Source organism: Melozone crissalis, unplaced genomic scaffold, assembly GCF_028551555.1.
Source record: "Melozone crissalis strain CALT ecotype California unplaced genomic scaffold, PUWL_Pcris_2 ptg000195l_1, whole genome shotgun sequence".
NCBI classification, from domain to species: domain Eukaryota; kingdom Metazoa; phylum Chordata; class Aves; order Passeriformes; family Passerellidae; genus Melozone; species Melozone crissalis.
The window spans coordinates 628275-649768 of NW_026535960.1; the positions used below are offsets into that span (position 1 = coordinate 628275).

General features: G+C 49.0%; 2 protein-coding genes across 2 annotated transcripts; one reads left to right on the top strand and one right to left on the bottom strand.

The window, feature by feature from the left end:
- Positions 1-689: 689 nt before the first annotated feature.
- LOC128949061 (erythroblast NAD(P)(+)--arginine ADP-ribosyltransferase-like) lies at positions 690-2324 on the top strand. Its single transcript, XM_054293866.1, has 3 exons — positions 690-1433; positions 1861-1893; positions 2166-2324. The coding sequence occupies exons 1-3, from the start codon at positions 690-692 to the stop codon at positions 2322-2324; spliced, it is 936 nt and encodes a 311-aa protein (XP_054149841.1).
- Positions 2325-4963: 2639 nt separating this feature from the next.
- Positions 4964-17584, bottom strand: LOC128949062 (erythroblast NAD(P)(+)--arginine ADP-ribosyltransferase-like). The gene is made up of 2 exons (XM_054293868.1): positions 16843-17584; positions 4964-5049 (listed from the first exon to the last, which is right to left on the bottom strand). The coding sequence occupies exons 1-2, from the start codon at positions 17582-17584 to the stop codon at positions 4964-4966; spliced, it is 828 nt and encodes a 275-aa protein (XP_054149843.1).
- Between the last annotated feature and the right edge of the window lie 3910 nt (positions 17585-21494).

Sequence of the window (21494 nt, forward strand, 5' to 3'; positions counted from 1 at the left end):
TAAGGGAGTGGCTTTAGGAATTTGGGTGAAGTCCCAGAGTGATCTGGGGTCACAAGAGAGTTGAAGAGGATTGTGACCAGGCTTGAATTCCTGGGGAGCACTGGGGGGACAATGGAAGGGTAAATACAGGACTTGGATTGGGACAGGGTGGCTGGTGGGGCACTGAAGGGAAAATTGGGGATGTCAGGGATTGTTCCCAGGGTTTGGGCTGGGGTGGCACTAGGGGGGGAAAGGACAAGGGACTGGGAGTAGGGTTGTGGGGCTGGTGGGCACAGGGACGACACTGGGGGGGGTCAAAGCAGTCGGGTCCAGGGGGGACATCTTTTGGAGTGGGATTTGGATCCTGGGAGGCACTGCTGGGGGGACAGGGAATGACCTCAGAATTGGAATTAAGTTCCTGGGGTTCTAGGAGGACACTAAGTGTTGAGGACATGGGACCATGGGATGGGAGTGGGGTTCTGATGGGAGTCCAGGAATGACCCCAGGGTCCTGGGCTTAGCACCCCAGGGTGTTTCTAGCGGTCTTCTAGCCAAAGCTGCCCCTCAATGCTACAACTGACCTCAGTTCCCCTCCTCAGCCCCTCATAGAGGAACTTTTCCCATGTGTTACTTTGTTCCCTAAGCGTTCCCTCAGTGGGTCCCTTTTTGTCCCACAGTGTCCCACACTGCTCGTGGTGGCCCTTCCTTGCCATGGCCCTCCTGACTCATACCTTGGCACTGTTGGCAGTGACCATGGCCACCATGGCCATCAAGGTGGTGCCCCTGGACATGGCATGGGACTCCTTTGATGACCGGTATGAAGGCTGTGGCCCTGCCATGAATGCAAAATTGCCGTCCCTCTACAACTCTGAGTCCCAGAAGAATCCTCACTTTGCCTGGGGCTGGTATCATGCTGATGCTGAGTGGCGCAAGCGGGGCTCTCCTGTGTCCCCTCTGACATCCCACTGGCAGGCCGTGGCTCTCATGGCCTACACCTCGCAACACGTGTACAGGGACTTCAACGCAGCCGTGCGCACAGCTGGGCGCTCCCGCCAGGAATACAGGAACAACTTCCACTTCAAAACGCTGCATTTCCTGCTGACTGATGCCCTGGAGACATTGAGGCAGGCTCAGAATGGGCAGTGTCATCACGTATTCCGGGGCGTGCGTGACGTTCGTTTCAAGGCACAGCGTGGCCTGAGTGTCCGGTTTGGTCAATTCACATCGACGTCTCCACGTAAAGAGATTGCTCTGCACTTTGGGACAGACACAATTTTCGAAGTGCACACATGCCATGGCGTGGACATCCAGCAGTTTTCCATGTATCCAGGGGAGGAGGAGGTGCTGATCCCACCCTTTGAGATCTTCGAAGTCACCAAAGTCACCCGGAATGGGAAGAGGACATGGATCAGTCTCCGTTCTGCTGGGACTTTCAGCAAATACAACTGTGAGTGGCACTGAGGTGACAGCACAGGGGACAGTCTGGGGCAATAGGGACACTCACTGTGGACTTGGGGACACCCATGATATGTCATGGGGGGGGCATGGGGACAGGGACAGGGGCATTTACTGTGTGTAGGCAGGACAAGGACACCCACGCCTGTGGAGACCCAATATGGGGACAGGGTACCCACATGATAGGGCACAGGGGGTGAGGACACTCCCTGCCACCTGTGGGAACACTCACTGAGAGTTTGAGCTCAGGGACATCCAGTGCTGGGAGACCAGGTCTGGGGACACCAATTGTGGGCATGGGGGCAAGAATGTCCATGACAGGGCAGAGGGAGGGGGGATCCCCACATCTGGGAGAGGACAGGGACAGGAACACCCCTTCCAGGGAAGGACAGAGACTGGGCCCCGACTGTACTGACCCTGTCCCTCTCTGCCAAAACAGTGCTGTGAGGATAGGCCCTGTGTGCTGGACTTGGGTGCATCGGGACCCCCATGGCAATCCCTGAACCCCTGTCACCCCCATCGCACCCTCTGACTACCCCTCACCTCTGTCACCCATAAGCACACCTTGACCCCCTTGGTCTCTCTGATCCCTCCCATGTACCTCCCTGTCCCCCCATTGACACCCTTTCACCTCATGCCCCCATCTCTCCTGTCACCCCAAACCATCCATTATGGCTGTCCAAACCCCCTCACTCCCCCCATGGTCCCCTGATGCCTCTCTTTGTCCCCCAGGTGTGGACCGTCCCCAGGACTTCCTTCCAACTTGGAGGACTCATCCTGGCCACCACAGCCCTGGTAGTGGCCACCAGCATTCTCAGCGCCACCAAGGTCACTGAAGTCACTAGGGTCGCTGTGGCAGCTGTGGTCACTGTGATCATCAAGACTCCCTGAACCACAAGACTACCACAGAAACTGTAACCACTGTGCCCACTAAAGCCATTGTGCAAAGAAATCCTATTTAAAAATTCTATTAAATCAATTCCATTCAATAATTTGATCAAAACAATTCCATTAAATAAATCTGTCACAGCCAGCCAAAAGTGAAAATTCTAAAGCAAGGATTGATGACACTCCCCACACCAACACTCGTGGGAACATCTCTTTCCCGCTGTCTCAAGGAGGATCCTTGGTCAGCATCCCCTACCGGAGGGAGGAACATCACACACATTTCATTGCAAGCAGGAGTAGGGGAGAGAAATTCCTGTCTTAGAGGGGACTGGATGATCCCAGGGTCAGATGATGGATGGCCAGGCCCAGCTCTGGTGCTCCACGCTCACTTGTCAATTCAGGATTGAGGATTTGGGCTGGTTTTAGTCCAATTCAGAACACAAATCAGATCAAGACCTCTCTCAGTGCAGCCCCGATGGCCACAAATGGGGCATTGTCCCTTGGCCACATTCCAGACAGAGCATCCTGCGACATCCTGCGCTTTAGTGGGATCTTAAAGGCTGGAAACTGGGAGGTTCAAGAGGGCAAGGGCAGGTCCTGTCCCTGGAGAGGAACAGTTACCAGTGTCAGGCCGAGACGGGGGGGACCTGCTGGAGCAGCTGTGGGGAAATACCTGGAGATACTGATGGGTGACCAGTGGAACTGGTTGGGTGTCCTGGGACCACGAGGGATCCAGGGGGTATCAGAAGGTGCAGGCCCAGGAGGTGAAGGAGTGTTCATGCCCCTCTACCCTGCCCAGTCAGGCACATCAGGAATGCTGTGTCCAACTCTGTCCAGGCCATGTCCAGCTGTGTCCAGTGCCATGTCCAGTTCTGGGCTGCTCTGGACCCAATCCTGTGCTCAGGGATGACGCTGCCTGAGCTGGCATGTTGGGCCAGGTGCCCACTGTGGGTCCTTCTGACCCGACCCATTCTGGGATTTGGGGATTGTGGCAGTTGCAGTTTGGGAGAGCGTGAGAATTCAGTGGCACTGGGCAGTTCCGGGTGCCAACAGCAGGCGGCAGCACGAGCTGCTGGCGCTGCCGAGCACCCACCCCGCCCCATCCCGGTCCTGGGGGCTCTGCAATGGTTTGGGATGGAGCATCCTTAAAGCCCGTCCAGTGCCAGCCCTGCCATGGGCAGGAACATCTTCCAGGAGTGGGGCAGCCCCAGCTTTGTAATCAACCTGGCCTTGAACCCTTCAAGGAGTCGGGGAGCCAGAGCTTTGTTTTAGATGGGCAATATGATGATTGACTCTCAAAATAAAGGGATGAATATTTTTGTATGTTAAGAGAAGTTTTGATGTATGGTTATGTTATTGAAGTATTTTCTTTGGACACCCTCTGTTCTCTCCATAGTCCCCTTCCCCCACCCATATTGTTCCTACCCTACAGCACTGATTTTCAGGGTTTTCAGGGATATGTGGAGGGAGGGTGTGTACCTGTGCCCCTTGCATGGGGCAGCTGGGAAAGGGCCAAGCCTGTTGCTGGGGAGGCGTGGCATGACAACACCTCACCTCCAATCGGACTTAAGGAAGGTCTCTACCAATGGACAGCAAGGAAGTGTAAACTGGCAGACTTTGGGTGGTGCCAGGGATATAGGAGGAATATTTCTGTATATGTATGACTACTTATGGATATGTATTTGGCTGATGCAACACCAGGGGTATAAAAGGCAGAGCCGCCATTTTGTGGATGAGACTCTGGCTGCATCGAAGCACACCACTTAGAATTCAAGTGGAACAACATTTCGCTATCTACATTCTGAGCAGAAAAATTTGCCTTGCCAGAGGTTTAATTGCACAAAGGAGACAGAAGAGCCCTGTAATTTTATTAATGATCAAAGGGAGAGGCCGTGGGCATTTTCCCCATGGGGATGTCTCAAATTGCTGGACCATGCAGACCCCTCTTAATCCCAATTTCCTGTCCAGATCACCCTCTCCCTTTCTCCATTGGCAGAGGTATTTGGAAGGGGCAGACTTCCTAATCCAGCTACTGAATGTCCCCTTGCTACACACCCCACCCTTCTGTAACAGACACATGACCATTAAAATGAGCTGTAAGCTTCACCCTGGGGAGGAAAATTCAAATTCATAGGCCTGTTAAGTCTCTGTTCTTCTCAAAGTTCAGGAAATTCGCTGGATCTTGTCTGAGCAGCAGGCCAGTTCAATGAAGAACATTTTCTGAAACTGATAACTTCCCTGGTCACATCCTTCTCTACAAGTCCCTGGCCATATCCACCACCAGATCCACACAATCTATTTATAAAGAAACATTCCTATTATTCCTTTCTAGGTTGAATTAATTGGGAAGCAGCAATAGAGTCTGGCTTGGTTCAAGTCCTGAATATATGGGAATTCACAGGATTTGGGAGAGAATGCAAATTAATGAATTGGCAAAGAAGTAAAGGGCAGTTAATGAAATGTTGGGGGGTGGGGAGTAGGTAGGAATTTTTTTTTTTGTCTTCTCTTCCTCTTTTTTTCCTTAATTCCACCCAGGCAAAATGGCAGTGGTGGCCTTGGTAGCTTTGGTTGCCTCTTTTCTCTGGACATCACTGTGGCTCTGGTGATTGTGGAGACCACAGTGACCTTCCTTACCTCAAGTCTCAGACAATACTGGTGGCCACTGCCAGGGCTGTAGTGGCCAGGAGGAGCCCTCTGAGGTGGTAGGGGGCCCTGGGGATGCTCCCACCTGGGAGGAAAAAGAGGGGGGTGAGTGGTTCATGAAGGTGTGGGGGTTGAGGCTGGTCAGAGAGGGGTCAGGGATTACAAGGGTTCAGAGGGGGCCATGAGGGGCCATGAGCGGCTATGATCTCTCCTGCTGCTGCACAACAGAGGGGACTTTGCCACATAGAATCTATCAGCCCTAATTATACATATTCATTCAAATGGGCTCCCTAGCTAATACAAAACCAGCATTTTACTGTTAATAATTTGCATGGCTCTGCCTCTTTTGGGAAATAATTTTTATTGTCCTGGAGGGTCATAAAAATGGTGTTTCTGGGGGCCATTTCATTGAGTGCTCCAACATCTCCAGATGACCTTGCCTCAAACTTTCGCTTTGGGCAGGTGCAGCTCCTTCTGAGTTTCAGAATTTGTCAAAAACCCCACTGCATTGCCTTTATCTCTTTCTCCACTGCTTCCAGCCACTTTTATTGTCCTGTGTAAATACTTTTACAGCCTTTTCTCATTTTTGCCAGTCAGATTTTAAGCTCTACCCAGCACCTTCAGGATGTGGGGAAAAGCCACACTACGAAAAGCCAAGTGTTCAAAAAGTAGTCTTGAAAATTGATTGGAATAAAGGGACACAGTTTCCACAGCCATATTCCCTGTGGGGTTTCTCTCTCAAGGATTCGGAGAACGCAGCCTCCTTTTATCCCCTACTCCCGGCTGCATGTTGCCCTCTCCCTTTTCCCATCAGCTGAGGTATTGGGAAGATGCAGCATTCCCAAACCACCTACACCATATCCCCCTTGAAGCTGGCATTTTCTCCCAAAGTTCAGAAATTCAGGCTCTGTGGGTTATGGAATAGACTGTGTGGGGAACAATTTCTCTTATTAGATGAATGTTCAGGACTTCAAACTTTCTGGTCAAGCCACCAGGGTTCTATGACAAACCACATGTGTTCTGGTGTAGAGATATCAAGACCCATTTTGAAGACACTGACAACAATTTCTCGTAAAAATCCTCAACCTTCCAAGTAGTTTTTCAAAGACATCACCACCCATCTTTCCTATAAAATCCTTCCCTGTGATGGTGGTGATGCCCTGGCACAGGCTGCCCAGAGAAGCTCTGGCTGCCCCATTCCTGGCTGTATCCAAGGCCAGGATGGGCAGGACCTGGAGCAGCCTGGCCCAAGGGAAGATGTCCCTGCCCATGGCAGGGCTGGCCCTGGACGGGCGTTAAGGTCACTGCATCCCAAACCATTGCAGAGCCCTCGGGGCCAGGATGGGATGGGGTGGGCGCTCAGCAGAGCCAGCAGCTTGTGCTGCTGCCTGCTGTTGGCAACTGGAACTGCAGCTGGGAGCGGCGCATGCGCAGTGCCGCTGATTTCCCGTGCTAGCTGCTGCCCTCTTGTTGGAAAAGAAATGAAATTTAGCAAAATGTGTAATTATAGTTTAGTTATGAGTTGTGTGTGAATTGGTTTGTTAAAAGCAGTTTTGCAGTTTTGCAGCCGTTGATAGTGTGTGTGTTTGGTTTGTGTGTAACTTAGCAGGTAGTCTTAGGAATTTAGTAAATAATTAAACTAGTGCAGGAGAGTAAGAATGCTAACCTGTCTGAAGGCAGCATACAATGCTCTTAGAATAAGATAAGCAGAAGATTTATGATCTTGCCTGTGAACCAAGGAATGTATCACAAGGGAACTGTTTCTTGGAGACTTTGTTGTGAATCGCATGTATAAGAGGGAAGCACCCATATGTGAAATCGGGGGGGCTTGGGTTTTTGGGACGTGAGTCCCCCAGCACCCCGGGCCAGTAATAAAGCACCCACAAAACTTATCCGAGTTTTGTGTCATTTATCAATCGGGCAACAGTTTTTCTGGCGACCGCGGCAGGACTCCAAAGGCAGCTGGGGCGGTTCCGCGTCCCGATCCACTCCAAGCCGGCACCGAGCACTTCTCGGGGAGACATCGGTCGTACCCGACCCCGCGCCTGTTGGACAACTGCCAGGGTAAGCCCGAAGGTGCTTTATATTGGAAAAAGGTGATAATTGGATTTGGATTTGGTGGTTGGTAAAAAGCCTAGGCTCCGGCCATAAGACGTCTAAGGACGCAGGACCGGAACTCGCCTCCTGTTTTTGTTTGGGAAGGACGGCGAGAAGGTATATTGGTTTAAGGTGTATTGGTTTACTGGAACTAAAGGTGGAATTAAAGGCTGTAGTATGATGTCTTTTAAAACTTTTAAAACCTTAGTGCAAGCCAATGGTAAAATACCTGGAAATACGCCATTAGGTTGTATATTGTAAACGGTGGAAAAGTGAGGGGTATTATCAAGAATTGGATAAAAGTAAAATGATAGATTATTGTAATCATTGTTGGCCTGAATATGAGATTGGGCAAGCAGGATGGCCGGTGAATGGTACACTGGAATTGGAGATAATGGAATCTTTGATGCAATTTTTAAGGAGAAATGAGAAATGGGATGAAATACCATATTTGGATTTGTTTTTCGTTTTGTACCGGAAAGATGAATGGCAAAAGGAGTGCGGTATTTTGGTTTTAGAAGTGAATGATGAAAGGGAGTGTGTGGGATGTAAAGAAAGAAAGGAGCGTAATTTGTATCCTTCAGTTGAGGAAGATTTGTCTTACTGTATAGCACTTCCGAGGGCTCCGGTTGCTCCTAATGTGCCCCCTGCTCCCCCTGCGGATATAGCTATAAAAACGGGATCTAGTGAGAGTGATAGTGATGGTGATGATGGTGAAAAGAATGAGAGTGTTAAAAGAACTCCGTTAGCAGGGCGGACTCGCAAGGGGAGGAAGGGGCAGAAGGGGCCACAGTTAATTGCGCCGTTAAGGGAAGCTGTGGGACCACAGGGAGAAAGGATACTTATAAAGGTGCCTTTCTCCCCCGGGGATTTGGTAATATGGAAGCAATCAGCGGGGAGTTATCGGGAGGATCCTGAAAGGGTGGCAAGGGTGGTTAAAATGGTAATAAAGACTCAGAATCCAGACTGGAATGATTTACAGGTATTATTAGATACTATAATGGATTCCACAGAAAAGGAAATGGTTATTAAAGCCACTAGAGAAAAGGCTCGTGAGGAGATACGGTTGAGACAACTAAATGAGACAGTTGATGAATTGGTACCTAGTGAGGAACCAAGGTGGGACCCAAATTCTATGGGGGGAATAAGGGCTGTAAAACGATATCAGGAATTGTTGGTGGAAGGAATTAGGACAGGAATACCTAAGACTATGAACTGGTCTAAGCTGTATTCGGTCAAGCAGGACAAGAATGAGTCACCATCTGCCTTTTTAGAACGATTAAAAGACATGGCTCGGAAGTTTACTAATTTAGATGTAGAGGATCAATCAGGAAAACTTCAATTGGCATTGTTGTTTATGGGGCAATCACAAGAGGATATTAGGAAAAAGTTACAAAAGTTGGAAGGAGAGGACACTCGAAGTTTGGATAAAATGTTGGAGGTAGCGTGGAAGGTATACAACAACAGGGAAAAAGAAACTGCAAAAAGACAACAAGCTAGTATTCTGGCTGTAATGCAACAGACAGGGGTAGGAGGAAGACCCATTAGGGGTCGAGGTCGGGGAGGAGCTAATCACGGACAAAGGGGGCTGGCAAGAGGTCGGGGAGGATTTGGGTTTGCACCTAACACGGGGAGGTTGGATCCAAACCAGTGTGCGTTTTGCCGACAGTTAGGACACTGGAAAAATGAATGCCCGGTTAGAGGAGGTATGGGCATGGGAAACATAGGATTAAGGACAGGTCCAATGGGGAATGCTCCTGTGGGAGGATTCACAGGAGGACCAGCAGAAGTCGCTCAAGCACTAGTTTTGGAAAACTATCAGAATCAAAGCTGACTAGAAAAGGATCTTAGGGTAGTTTTAGAGATAGATGGAAAGGATCAAGAATTTATGGTAGACACTGGAGCAACCTATTCTGTACTTAATAGGCTATTGGGACCTTTGAGTGACACAACAGTACAGGTGGTGGGGGCAACAGGGAAGCTAGAGGAACAACCATTTTTACAACCTTTAAATCTTAGGTTTGGGGGGAAGGAATTAGATCACCAATTCTTGTATATGCCAAACTGCCCCACACCCCTTCTTGGCAGAGACCTGTTGTCCCGACTTAATGTGAAAATAATATTTGAAGGGGGAAGGGTGAAATTGGAAATACCTGAGGAACAAATAGCAGGCATTTTTGTGATCAAGGAAGTGAATGCCTCTCCTATTCCAGAAGAAATTGAACAGGCTGTAGTACCCTGGGTATGGGAGTCAGGGGTTCCCGGAAAATCTAAAGCTGCACAGCCAGTAAAGGTGGAACTAAAGGAAGGGGCCCAACCAGTGAGGGTAAAGCAATACCCCTTGAAGCTTGAGGCAAGGAGGGGAGTAGCCCCATTAATTAAACAATTTTTGGCTCAAGGAATATTACAGGAATGTGAATCGGAGTATAATACTCCAATTTTTCCAGTAAAGAAACCTAATGGTAAGTACCGTTTGGTACAGGACTTAAGGGCTATTAATGAAATAGTGAAAGACATACATCCAGTTGTTGCTAATCCTTACACCTTGTTAACATCTGTATCGGAGGAGTTTAAATGGTTCTCAGTGATTGACCTTAAAGATGCCTTCTTCTGCATCCCACTGGCAGTAGAGAGTAGGAAATATTTTGCCTTCGAGTGGGAGAGTCCTGATTCTGGGAGAAAGAAGCAGCTTACATGGACCAGAATCCCACAAGGATTTAAATGGTCCCCCACTATTTTTGGAAATCAACTGGCCAAGGAGCTGGAGGAATGGAAGATAACCCAGGTAACAATATCCCCATCCTTGTATGTAGTCCTGCAGTACGTGGACGACATCTTTCTGGCTACTAAGGAAAGGGAAATGTGTGTGGAATTAACAATTAAATTACTCAACATGCTGGGCCAAGCAGGGTATCGGGTTTCTAAGGAAAAAGCTCAACTGGTCAAAAATAGCATTATTTATCTCGGTTGTGAGATCACACAAGGGCAGAGACGTTTGGGAGTAAACCGAATAGAGGCAATATGTGCTATTCCTTTGCCTCGTAACCATCAGGAATTGAGATCTTTTCTAGGAATGGTGGGATGGTGTCGACTGTGGATCATGAATTTCGGTCTCCTAGCCAAGCCACTGTATGAGGCCTTGAAGCAGCATCGGCTGGAGTGGACAACACAGCAAAAGAAGGCCTTCCAGGAATTGAAGCAGGCACTAAAGGAGGCCCCAGCCCTAGGACTCCCTGACCTGACCAAGGAATTCCAGTTGTACGTGAATGAGAGGCAAAAACTGGCATTGGGGGTCCTCACCCAGAAGGTGGGATCCTGGAAGAGGCCAGTGGGATACTTCTCTAAACAACTGGATTCGGTAAGTTCCGGGTGGCCCTCGTGTTTACGAGCTGTGGCGGCAACAATAATTCTTATTCAAGAGGCCCGGAAATTGACTTTGGGGGCAAAAATGAAAGTGTTTGTTCCCCATATGGTCATGGCTGTTTTGGAGCAAAAGGGGGGTCACTGGTTATCATCCAGTCGAATGTTGCAATACCAGGCTACCCTGAGAGAACAGGATGATATTGAAATAAAGACTACTAATCATGTTAATCCAGCAGAGTTTTTACGCAGTGACCAGGAGGCTGGAGGACTGGTGCACGATTGCGTAGAGGTAATTGAACAAGTATATGCCAGCAGACCCGACTTAAAGGATGAACCATTGGAAGACCCTGAATGGGAACTATACACTGATGGATCCAGTTTTGTCGAGAATGGGACTCGCTATGCCGGGTATGCAGTGGTAACATTGGATCAGGTAATAGAGGCAAAGGCTTTGTTACCTGGAACTTCGGCCCAGAAGGCAGAGGTGATTGGACTCACCAGAGCCCTGTATTTGAGCAAGGACAAAAGGGTTAATATCTGGACAGATTCTAAATATGCCTTTGGTGTGGTTCATGTACATGGGGCGTTATGGAAGGAAAGGCGGCTTTTGAATTCACAGGGAACCGACATCAAGCACCGGGAAGAAGTGCTACAGCTACTGGACGCAGTACATAGTCCCAAAGCAGTTGCAGTTATGCATGTTAGAGGACATCAGACTGCGGAAGGAGACGTTTACAGAGGAAACCGATTTGCTGATGTTACACCACGGCAAGTGGCACGGGAAATATGGACTCAAATGGCATTGGTACCGGTAAGAATGAATCCAGCTACCCCTTACCTGAATCAGGAGCCCAAATATTCAATAGAAGATGGAAAACTAATAAACTTGCTAGGGGCACAGAGGAATCAACTTGGGTGGTATGTTACACCAATGGGACAAATAGTGGTACCTACTCGCATAATGAAATTTATTTTGGAATCAGAACATAACAAATGTCATTGGGGGGCAGAAGTATTGGTAAAATTTTTGAAAAATGAGATAATCTCTAATCAGATGTTAACAATGGCAAAAAGAGTTAATGCAATGTGCCCAGTATGTTTGAAAAATAATCCAGTAGTTAGGAGACAAATACAAATGGGAAAGCTGCAAGTCGGGCCACAACCAGGAGATTACTGGCAAGTTGATTTTTCCGAATTGCCTAGGGCACAGGGATACAGATACTTGTTAGTGTACGTATGTATGTTCTCAGGGTGGCCGGAAGCTTTTCCATGTAGAACTAATCAGGCTAAGGAGGTGGTAAAAACCTTGTTAAAAGAGATAATACCAAGATTTGGAGTACCTTTAAGATTGTCATCAGATAGGGGTCCGCATTTTATAGCCAGGGTAGTCCAGGAATTAGCACGACTGTTAGATATAACATGGAATTTGCATACCCCCTGGAGACCTCAGTCTAGTGGGCAGGTGGAAAGGATGAATCAAACCCTGAAAGTACAAATTAAAAAGATTTGCCAGGAAGCTAAACTGCACTGGCCTCAAGCTTTGCCTTTGGCCCTACTCAGGATTCGAATTAAGCCAAGGGAAAAGGTAGGCGTAAGTCCATATGAGATACTATATGGCAAACCATATCATGCAACTGTATTAAAAGGGGAGGTACATGTGAGTGGGGACCAGGCAATTGCAGAGTATGTTATGTCACTTAATAAGATCTTGAATTCTTTAAGAAATACTTTACAGTGGAATAGACCGTTCACGCTGGAGAATTCGGTCTACGACATTCAGCCTGGGGACCGGGTATACGTCAAGAAGTGGATCACGGATCCGCTACGGGAATCATGGAGTGGACCCCACCAGGTGATGATGACGACCTACACGGCGGTGAAGGTCCAGGGAATGGATGCTTGGATCCATTACACCAGGGTAAAGAAGGCACCGTTCCAATGGGAAACCCAGATAGTGTCTCCAACCCAGATGATCTTCCGTGCAAAGCCGCCTTCTTAATTATATTACTGCTAGTGATCATGAGACTATTACCCGTTCAAGGGTCTACTCTAGTACAGGTTGAAGAAACAAAGGTTACAGTCATGGAAGGGATGGATGTTCAATTAACTTGTGTTATATTTGACAGCCAGAGAGTTGAGGCCGGTGAAGTTATTGCAGTATGGCAACGGGGGGCTGAAAGAAGCCGAGGCAAGATCGGAGTCGGTTGGGATCAGGATAAACAACAAGGAAACACGGTACTGAATCTTACTAAGGTAACCACAAACGATACGGGAGAATATACATGTTTGGTCAAGATACGGGATAGTTTTGATTACAAAAGAGTGAGTATGAGGGTTTTGCCATGGACAGGGGATCGTGCTGAAAACATAAAGGTTGATCCAGTATCAATGGCAGCGGACATGTGGGATGGGTCACCCCTTAGAATAAATTGTTCCTTCCTAGTAAGATCAAGATATCAAAGGAACCTATGGGTCAAAAGGTGGAGGCAAAATAGGGAACTGACCTGGGACAGAATAGAGGACAGGACCAGTTGGTGGGAGAAGGAAGGCAAAGGTTGTGGGTGGTTGAATGTCACTAATCGTAGAATAGGAAATGCATGGTGGAGGCATGACAGAATGATGTTATCCTTACAGAGACACGGTAGAAGGGGTAGACGGGAGGCTAATGATACAATAGAACGGAATACTGAGCAGGAAAACTTAGTGGTAGGATTAATTAGAGATTTTGGGATCATGCAGAAGGTGACTAAAATAACAGCTTGCCTACCATTACCACAGGCTGCAGGTGAACCAATTCCCTGGGGAATAATACCGGTAACCAAAATGGTCCTGCCAGTCAGTTCCCAAACCAGTGGATGTATGGAGGGATTTGTGTATGACCATTCGGGCTATGACTAGACAGGAATGTGAAAAGAAACCCAATCATTATGGTTGGATTCAAAATACCAGGAGGTGTTTAATTGCAACCCCAATAGATGAGCCATGCAATACAGTACGAATAAGAACGAAATCCCACCGAAATGAGATGAGTTGTCAGAATGTCACACAGAATTTTGACACCTGGAATAGTTGGAAGACATTATGGGGACCTAGTGTTTTGGAACACTATAATTACCTTGGGGAAGTACAATGGTGCATCCAATGGTCAGGAGTAAAGAATCAGTCACATTATAGGGCCCTCATCACATCTACATCTTCCCGAGAGTTCAGACCTGAGAAAGAGGATTGGAATTGTACTGAGGTTTTTACATGTGATACACCGGAAGACCGAATTGGATTGGTACCGGTGAAAATGGCATTAAAGTGGGGATGCAAGTGTAGGGGGTATGATCACACGGTTAGCCGAGAGTCCATGGATGGACCTATAGATTGCAGATATACTACTGTGCATAGCCCTGGAAATCTAGTCTGGGTGTTGGGACATGGACAGTGGACCACACATTTACCTCTAGATGGATCAGTAACACAAATCACCCTAGGGGTCCCCACATTCTGTCCATACTGGAAACAGAATAGATTGATCCAAAGGAAAGGACTCAGAAAGAGGGAAGAATCCCTAGAGGAGCAGTGGCATGAACCTGGCTCAGGAGTACACTTTGGATGGATATTAGAATCATTATTCCCTCCGGTAGCGACATATCGAAATAGGGAAATGCTCAACAACTTGTTAGGACAGACAGAAAAGTTGGCAGCAGCTACTAAGAAGGGATTTAAAGATCTAAATTTGCAATTGCAAGCTACATCAAGAATGACCCTACAAAACAGAATGGCATTGGATTTGCTACTGTTAAGAGAACATGGAGTTTGTGGTTACCTGAGTAGGAGAATAGATCATTGCTGTGTACACATTCCAAATGTTACACTTGAAGTTGAGAAAGATATTTCTCAACTGGCAGAAGTGGAAACAAAAACCAAGGAAATTGAAAAGGAAGCACAGCATAACTGGATAGGAGCAGTATTTGATTCTTTGGGGCTTCACCTGTCTGGCTGGATTACATCTGCTATACAGTATGCACTAATGTTTTTAGTACTTTTAGTGACTATATGGATTGTATATAGATGCCTCTTAGGAGTGATCGAAAAGGAAAAGAAGCGATCTCTCCGGTTGCTGAAGGCGATGACCTGCGGGCAGCAGAATGAAGAACACTCCCCACCTCGTTATGAAGATGTTACTGTCAATACTGTTGATTGAGCATCCTTGCAGTAGGACTGAAGGATGCTCAAAAGGGGGGAAATGTTGGAAAAGAAATGAAATTTAGCAAAATGTGTAATTATAGTTTAGTTATGAGTTGTGTGTGAATTGGTTTGTTAAAAGCAGTTTTGCAGTTTTGCAGCCGTTGATAGTGTGTGTGTTTGGTTTGTGTGTAACTTAGCAGGTAGTCTTAGGAATTTAGTAAATAATTAAACTAGTGCAGGAGAGTAAGAATGCTAACCTGTCTGAAGGCAGCATACAATGCTCTTAGAATAAGATAAGCAGAAGATTTATGATCTTGCCTGTGAACCAAGGAATGTATCACAAGGGAACTGTTTCTTGGAGACTTTGTTGTGAATCGCATGTATAAGAGGGAAGCACCCATATGTGAAATCGGGGGGGCTTGGGTTTTTGGGACGTGAGTCCCCCAGCACCCTGGGCCAGTAATAAAGCACCCACAAAACTTATCCGAGTTTTGTGTCATTTATCAATCGGGCAACACTCTGGTGGACAATTCCCAAACCACAACTGCCAGAATCTCCACATCTCAGAATGGGTCAGGCTGGACGGACCAACAGTGAGCATCTGGCCAAACCTCCCAGCTCAGGCAGCATCATACCTGAGACCAGGATTTGGGTCCAGAGCAGCCCAGAACTTGACATGGCACTGGGGAGAGCTGGATACGGCATTCCGGATCTGCCCTCCATGGCAGGGCAGAGGGGCATGAACACTCCCTGACTTCCTGGCCCTGCTCTTCCTGATACCTCCTGGATCCCTGCTGGCCCCAGGCCACACAGTCAGCTTCACTGGTCACACACCAGCACTCCCAGGTTCATCTCCACAGCTTCTCCAGCTAATCCTTCCCAGCCAGAGATGTCTGTTCCCAGGGGCAAGACCTGCCCTTGCCCTCTTGAACCTCCCAGTTTCCAGCCTTTAAGGTCCCCTGAACTGCAGGATGTGGCTGGATGCTCTGCCTAGAATGTGGCCAAGGGACAATGCCCCATTTGTGGCCATCAGGTCAAAATTGAGAGAGGTCTTGTGCTGATTTTGGTGCTGAATGGGGCTAAAACCAACTCAAATCACCAACTTCAAATTCACAACTGAGGGTAAAAGACCAGAGCTGGGCCTGGCCATCCATCATCTGACCCTGGGAACATTCAGTCCTGTCAGACAGAGATTCCTCTTCCCTATTCTGCTTGCAATGAAAGTGTGTGAGGTTCCTCCCTTGGGAAGGGGATACTCCCCAGGGATGCTTCTTGAGGCTGAGAGAAAGAGATGTTCGCATGATTGTTGGTGTGGGGACTGACATTTAGCCCTGTTTAGGAATTGTCTCTCTTTGCTGGCTTTGTCAGAATTAATTACCAGAATTGTTTTGATTGATTTTTTTATTAGAATTTATTTGCAGAATGGTCTTGGTGACCACACTGGCCAGGGTGCCTGTGGTAGCCTTGTGGCTGAGGGTGTCTTGGTGATCATGGTGGTCACAGCTGCCGCAGTGACCACAGTGACCTTTGGTGACCTTGATGGCCTCATGGCTCAGAGGATCCTGGTGGCCACTGCCAAGGCTGTGAGGGTCAGGAGTTCTCCGAGGTGGAAAGGAGCTCTGCAGACACACTAACCTGGGGGAAGAAGAGGGAAATCAGTTGGGCCATGGGGGTAGTAAGGGGTCAGGGATAGCCATAATGGGGGGTTAAGCATGACAGTAGAGATGGGGGCATGAGTGTGACAGGGTGACAGGGAGTTGGGGGGGATACAGGAGGGTACAGTGGCCAGAGAGGTCAGGGGAGTCATGGTGGGCTTAGAGGTGACAGGGGTGAGGGGTCTTCAGGGATTGCCATGGGGGTTATAGGGGGTTACAGGGTTTCAGAGAGTGGCACGAGGCGGTCCTGGCCCACCCCTTTTTTGTACACAGGGCCCCTCCCCACAGCACTGCCTTTATCAGAGGGACAGAGTTGGTACCCTGGGGAGACCCCTGTCTCTGTCTCTTGGTCCCTGGCATGGGTGTTCCTGTCCCTGTTCCCTCCTGGAAGTGGGGGTCCCTGTCCCTGTTCCCTGTCATGGGTGTTCCTGTCCCTGTGCCCACAGTGGGTGTCCACAGACTTGGTGTCCCCAGCCCAGGGTATCCTTGTTCCCCCACACACTGTGGGTGTCCCCAGTCAGTGTCATTGTCCCTTGTTCCTTATCATGGCTGTTCCCATTCCCCCACATTGTCCCCTGTGGTGTTACCTTGCAGCCACTCGCAGTTGTATTTGCTGTAGGTCCCGGTAGACTGGAGCTGGATCTGTGTCTTGTCCCCTTTCAGAGTGTATTGGGTGACCTTGAAGGTCTCAAAGGGTGGGATCAGCACGATTTCAGGTTCCGGATATTCGCTGAAAACTGTGATTTCCACTCCATGGCATGTGTGCAGCTCGAGCATTGTCTCACCGGGGCACTCGCCAATTTGTTTGCTCGGGAACACCGGCATGAATAGACCGAAACGGATGGTTTCACCAGGCTGTGTCTCGAACCGGGTGTCACACACCTTCAGGAACGCGTCCCGACACTGCCCTTTCTGAGCATCCCTCAGCGTGGCCAGGGCATCAGTCAGCAGGAAATGCAGTGTTTTGAAGTGGAAGTTGTCCCGGTATTCCTGTCGGGAATGCCCGACCACGCGCAGGACATCATTGAATGTTCTGGGATCAGTCATTGAGAAGGCCATGATGGCGGTGGCCTGCTCTGCGGACAGAGGGGACTCAGGGGGCCCCCAACTCTGCCACTTGGCTGCAGCCTTCACCCAAACCTCAGCAAACTCCTTGTTCTGCTCAAACTCAGAGCCGTTGAGGGCCGGCAATGCCGCCTTCATGGCAGGGCCACAGCCCCGGTACTGGTCATCGAAGGAGTCCGGGACCATGTCCAGGCGATACACATCGAGAGCCGTGGTGGCCATGGCCATTGCCAGCAGTGTCAGTGTCTGAGCCAGGGGGGCCATTGCAAGGAGAGCCCACAGGGACCAATGTGGACACTGGAGGACACAGAGGGGACATGGGAGAGACACGGGGAGGATTCATCAGAGGGACTGGGGAGGGAAGTGGGGTCAGCAGGGGACTGGGGTCAGGAGGAAGGGAGATACTCCTGGCCAGTTGACCCCTGAACATATCTGAGCTCCCTGATCCCAAATCCTGGGATTACTTATGCCTCCCCAAGATCCCCCAGCCCCACGGACCCCAATCCCACAGTACCATGGCCCTCAGAAGCACAATCCTACTCCCATGACGTCAAGTCCCCTCAGCCCCAGCAGAATCCCAACCCAAATCCTGGGGTCACTCCCTGAGCCCCCCAGTTTCCCCCTCAGCCTGTTCCCAGGCACCAATCCCACTCCCATTCCCCAATTCCATTGGTGTCGCCCCAGAACCTCAACCCAAATCCAGGCATCACCCTCTGCCCCCACTGTGTCTCCCAAACTTCCCATGACCCAAATCTACTCTCACCATCCCGTGTCTCCCCTCATTTTCCCCCAGAGCCCCCAATTACCTTAATCCCAGACCTGTGACTCCCCCAGTGTCCACCCATGTCCGCAATCCCAATCCCTCAGTCCCGTGATCCCCCAAAGAGTCCCCCTGGAGTCCCCCCACCGTGATACCAATATCAGCCGGAGTGAACTCCCTGATGGAAATGGAGATAGCAGAAAACCAGAATTCTTAATCAGCTCAGACTCAAAGCGGATCTCTCCTGGTCCTGCACATCAGGGGGGACTTTGCCATGGGGTATTTATCCACCATAATTATAAATATTCATTAAAATGTGTCACTTATCTAATACAGATACTGTACTTTTCCCGTAAATTGTTTGCATTGTTCCACCTCCTCCTCCAGGTCTTTTATTGTCCTGGAGAGTCATAAAAATCAGGCTTCTGGGGCTCTTTTTCACCAAATACTGTGATACCAAATGCAATGTTCCTGGAACAATTTCTTTGCACAGGTGCTGTTGGTTCCTGTTACAGAACTTGCCAAAATCCCACTGGAGTTCCCTGTATCTGTTTCTCCATGGGTTCTAGCTGTCATTTTCATCTTGTGTGCTCACCTCCCCCTCGTTTTATCATTTCTGCCAGTTTGTCTTCAGGCTCTGTCCAGCACCTTCAGGGGAAGGGAAGACATCCATTCTCTCTGGTATTTGTCACTTGATGACAGAAATGCTCCAGTCCTGTCATCATCCATGCTGCCCTCCAGGATCTCCAGGTCTTTCCTGTTCTGAGGAGCCCAGAATGGGAAAGAGCACTGGGCAGAGCTGGACATGACACTAAGCAGAACTGGACATGGCACTGGGCAGAACTGGACAAGGCACCGGGCAGAACTGGACATGGCACTGCACAGAGCTGGACATGGCACTGCGCAGAGCTGGACATGGAGCTGAACAGAATTAGACATAGCCCTGGGAAGAGGTTGACACAGCCCTGAGCACAGCTGGAAATGGCTCTGGACAGAATTGGGCACAGCAGTCCTGATGTGCCTCACTGGGCAGGGATAGGGACATGATCACTCCCTGACTTCCTGGCCTCACTCATCTGACTGTCCTCCAAATCACTCCTGGCCCCAGGCCACATGGCCAGCTCCATTGGTCACCCAGCAGCACCCCCAGGTCATTCCCCAGAGCTGCTCCAGCAGGTCCCCACCAGCTAAATTTAGCTGGTTTTAGCTCAATTTAGCTAAATTGAGCTAAAACCAGCCTGAACCCCCAGCCCCAAACTGACAACTGAGGCTGAAGTATTAGACTTGGGCATGGCCATCCATCACCTAACCCTGACAATGCCCAGTCCCCTCTCAGACAGAAATTCCTCTCCCCTATTCATACTTGGAATGAAATATGTGTGAGGTTCCTCCCTTGGGAAGGGGACGCTCCCCAACAGTCCTCCTCAATGGTGGGAGAAAGAGACGTTCCCACAAGTGTTGGTATGGGGAGTGACAATGAGCCCTGTTTAGGAATTGTCACTTTTGACTGGTTCTGTCGGAATTACTTCATGGAATAATTTTGGTAGAATTATTTAATGGGGTTGTCTTGATAGAATCATTTAATAGATTTGATTTGACACAATATGTTAAGAGAATGTGAATTGACTAAACCAGACCTTCTGGCCACACTGTGCCTGGAATTGGACATCATGCACACCCCAGAACACGTGGTGACACTGCCCTTTCTGAGCATGCCTCAGTGTCACCAGTGCATCAGTTAGCAGAAAACGCAGTGTTTTGAAGCAGAAGTTGTTCTGGTATTCCTGGCAGGAGCATGCAGCCGCACACATGGCTGCGTTGAAGTCCTTGTAAATGTCCTTTGTTGTGTAGGCCGTGAGAGCGACGGTCTGGGCTGGAGATGCCAGAGGGGACAGTGGGAACCCCTGCTTTGCCAATGAGCCTTGGCCTTCACCCAGGTTTGGGTTGAAAAAGAGAGGATTCACCTAGAACTCAAAGTGGCTGAGGGCTGGCAAGGCCGCGATAATGGCAGGGCCGCAGCCCCGGTACTCGTCATTGAAGGAGTCCTGGGTCCTGTCCAGGGGCACAACATTGATGGCTGCAGTGGTCACAGTCATTGCCAACAGTGCCAGGGTGCGAGCCACGAGAGCCATGGCAGGGAGGTTACTGGGAGCAGTGTGGGAAACTCGGGGACAAAGTAGTACACATACTGAGGGGACACCGAGGACACACAGGGTTACATGGGAAGGGTTCCTCTGTGAGGGGCTCAGCATAGCCACCGATCTCTAACCAGATGAACTTTAGAACAGTGGCCATTTATCCTCATTTCCTAGGAGGCCTTGGACATTATCCTTTTGTTCTCCTATGCAGTGAATCTCTTTGTCAGTGCCATGATTGCCTTTGGCAAATTTTATGGATTGTGATCTGTACTCTATGTATTTCATCCTGTATTTAGCAGATAACCAGTAATAGTCTTAATTAGATAATAGCCTTACAGATGGGAACTGCTTTAACATATATGCATTACATAAAAAACAAAAAAAGACGGAGATGTGGAAGCCCAGACCACTACAGAAGCTCAAATGGGGAGCACGGCAGACCTTGCAGCCCTGGTACAGTGAAGACCATGAGAGAGAAAAATTCAATAAAGAAGTGAAGACATCATCTCTGGTCACTCTGACCCTCTGATGCTGACCACTCTGAGTAAAAAAGAGATGACAGGGATGTTGCTGGTGAAACAGAAAACAAGGACATTACTAGTGAAAGAAGGATTATCGAGAATATTATGTTTTTAAGGGGACTGGGGCAAAGGGGTCCAAGTAGAAAATTTCATATGAACATAGTGAGCTATAAATCCTGGTAAACTGGTGTAATAAATGCCTTTGCTTTGCTGGCATTGCAGAGCCCATGTCTCTCAATCCCCACACACCAGCCGCCCAGTCTCCATCCCAATCCTTTTTTTATTCTTCCAGTGTCCCCTTGGTACTCCCCAGGATCTCATTTATACTCCCAGACATTTGTAGCCCTCTTGTGACCCCAGGTTGCTCAGGAACCTCACTCAAATTCCTTAAGCTGCCCCGTCATCTGCCCCCAACCATTCGCCTTGGTCCTCTCCCAGATGCCAGTCCTGCTCACAGTCCTGTTACCCATTTCATGTCACCCCAGGACCCCAACAAAAATTCAGGGACCAACCCGTGACCCTGCGATGTCGGCCTGGAGCCCTCCAGGCCCCCACTCTACAATCCCAGTCCCATGTCCCTCCACTAGATGCCCATGGAGTAGTCCCAGCCACCAATATCGAAATCAGCAGGAGAGAACTCCCTGATGGAACTGGAGGTAGCAGAAAAATTGAATTCTTTATCAGCTTGGACTCACAGCAGATCTCTCCTGGTCCACATCAGGGGGGGACCTTGTCAAGAGAATCTATCTATCCTA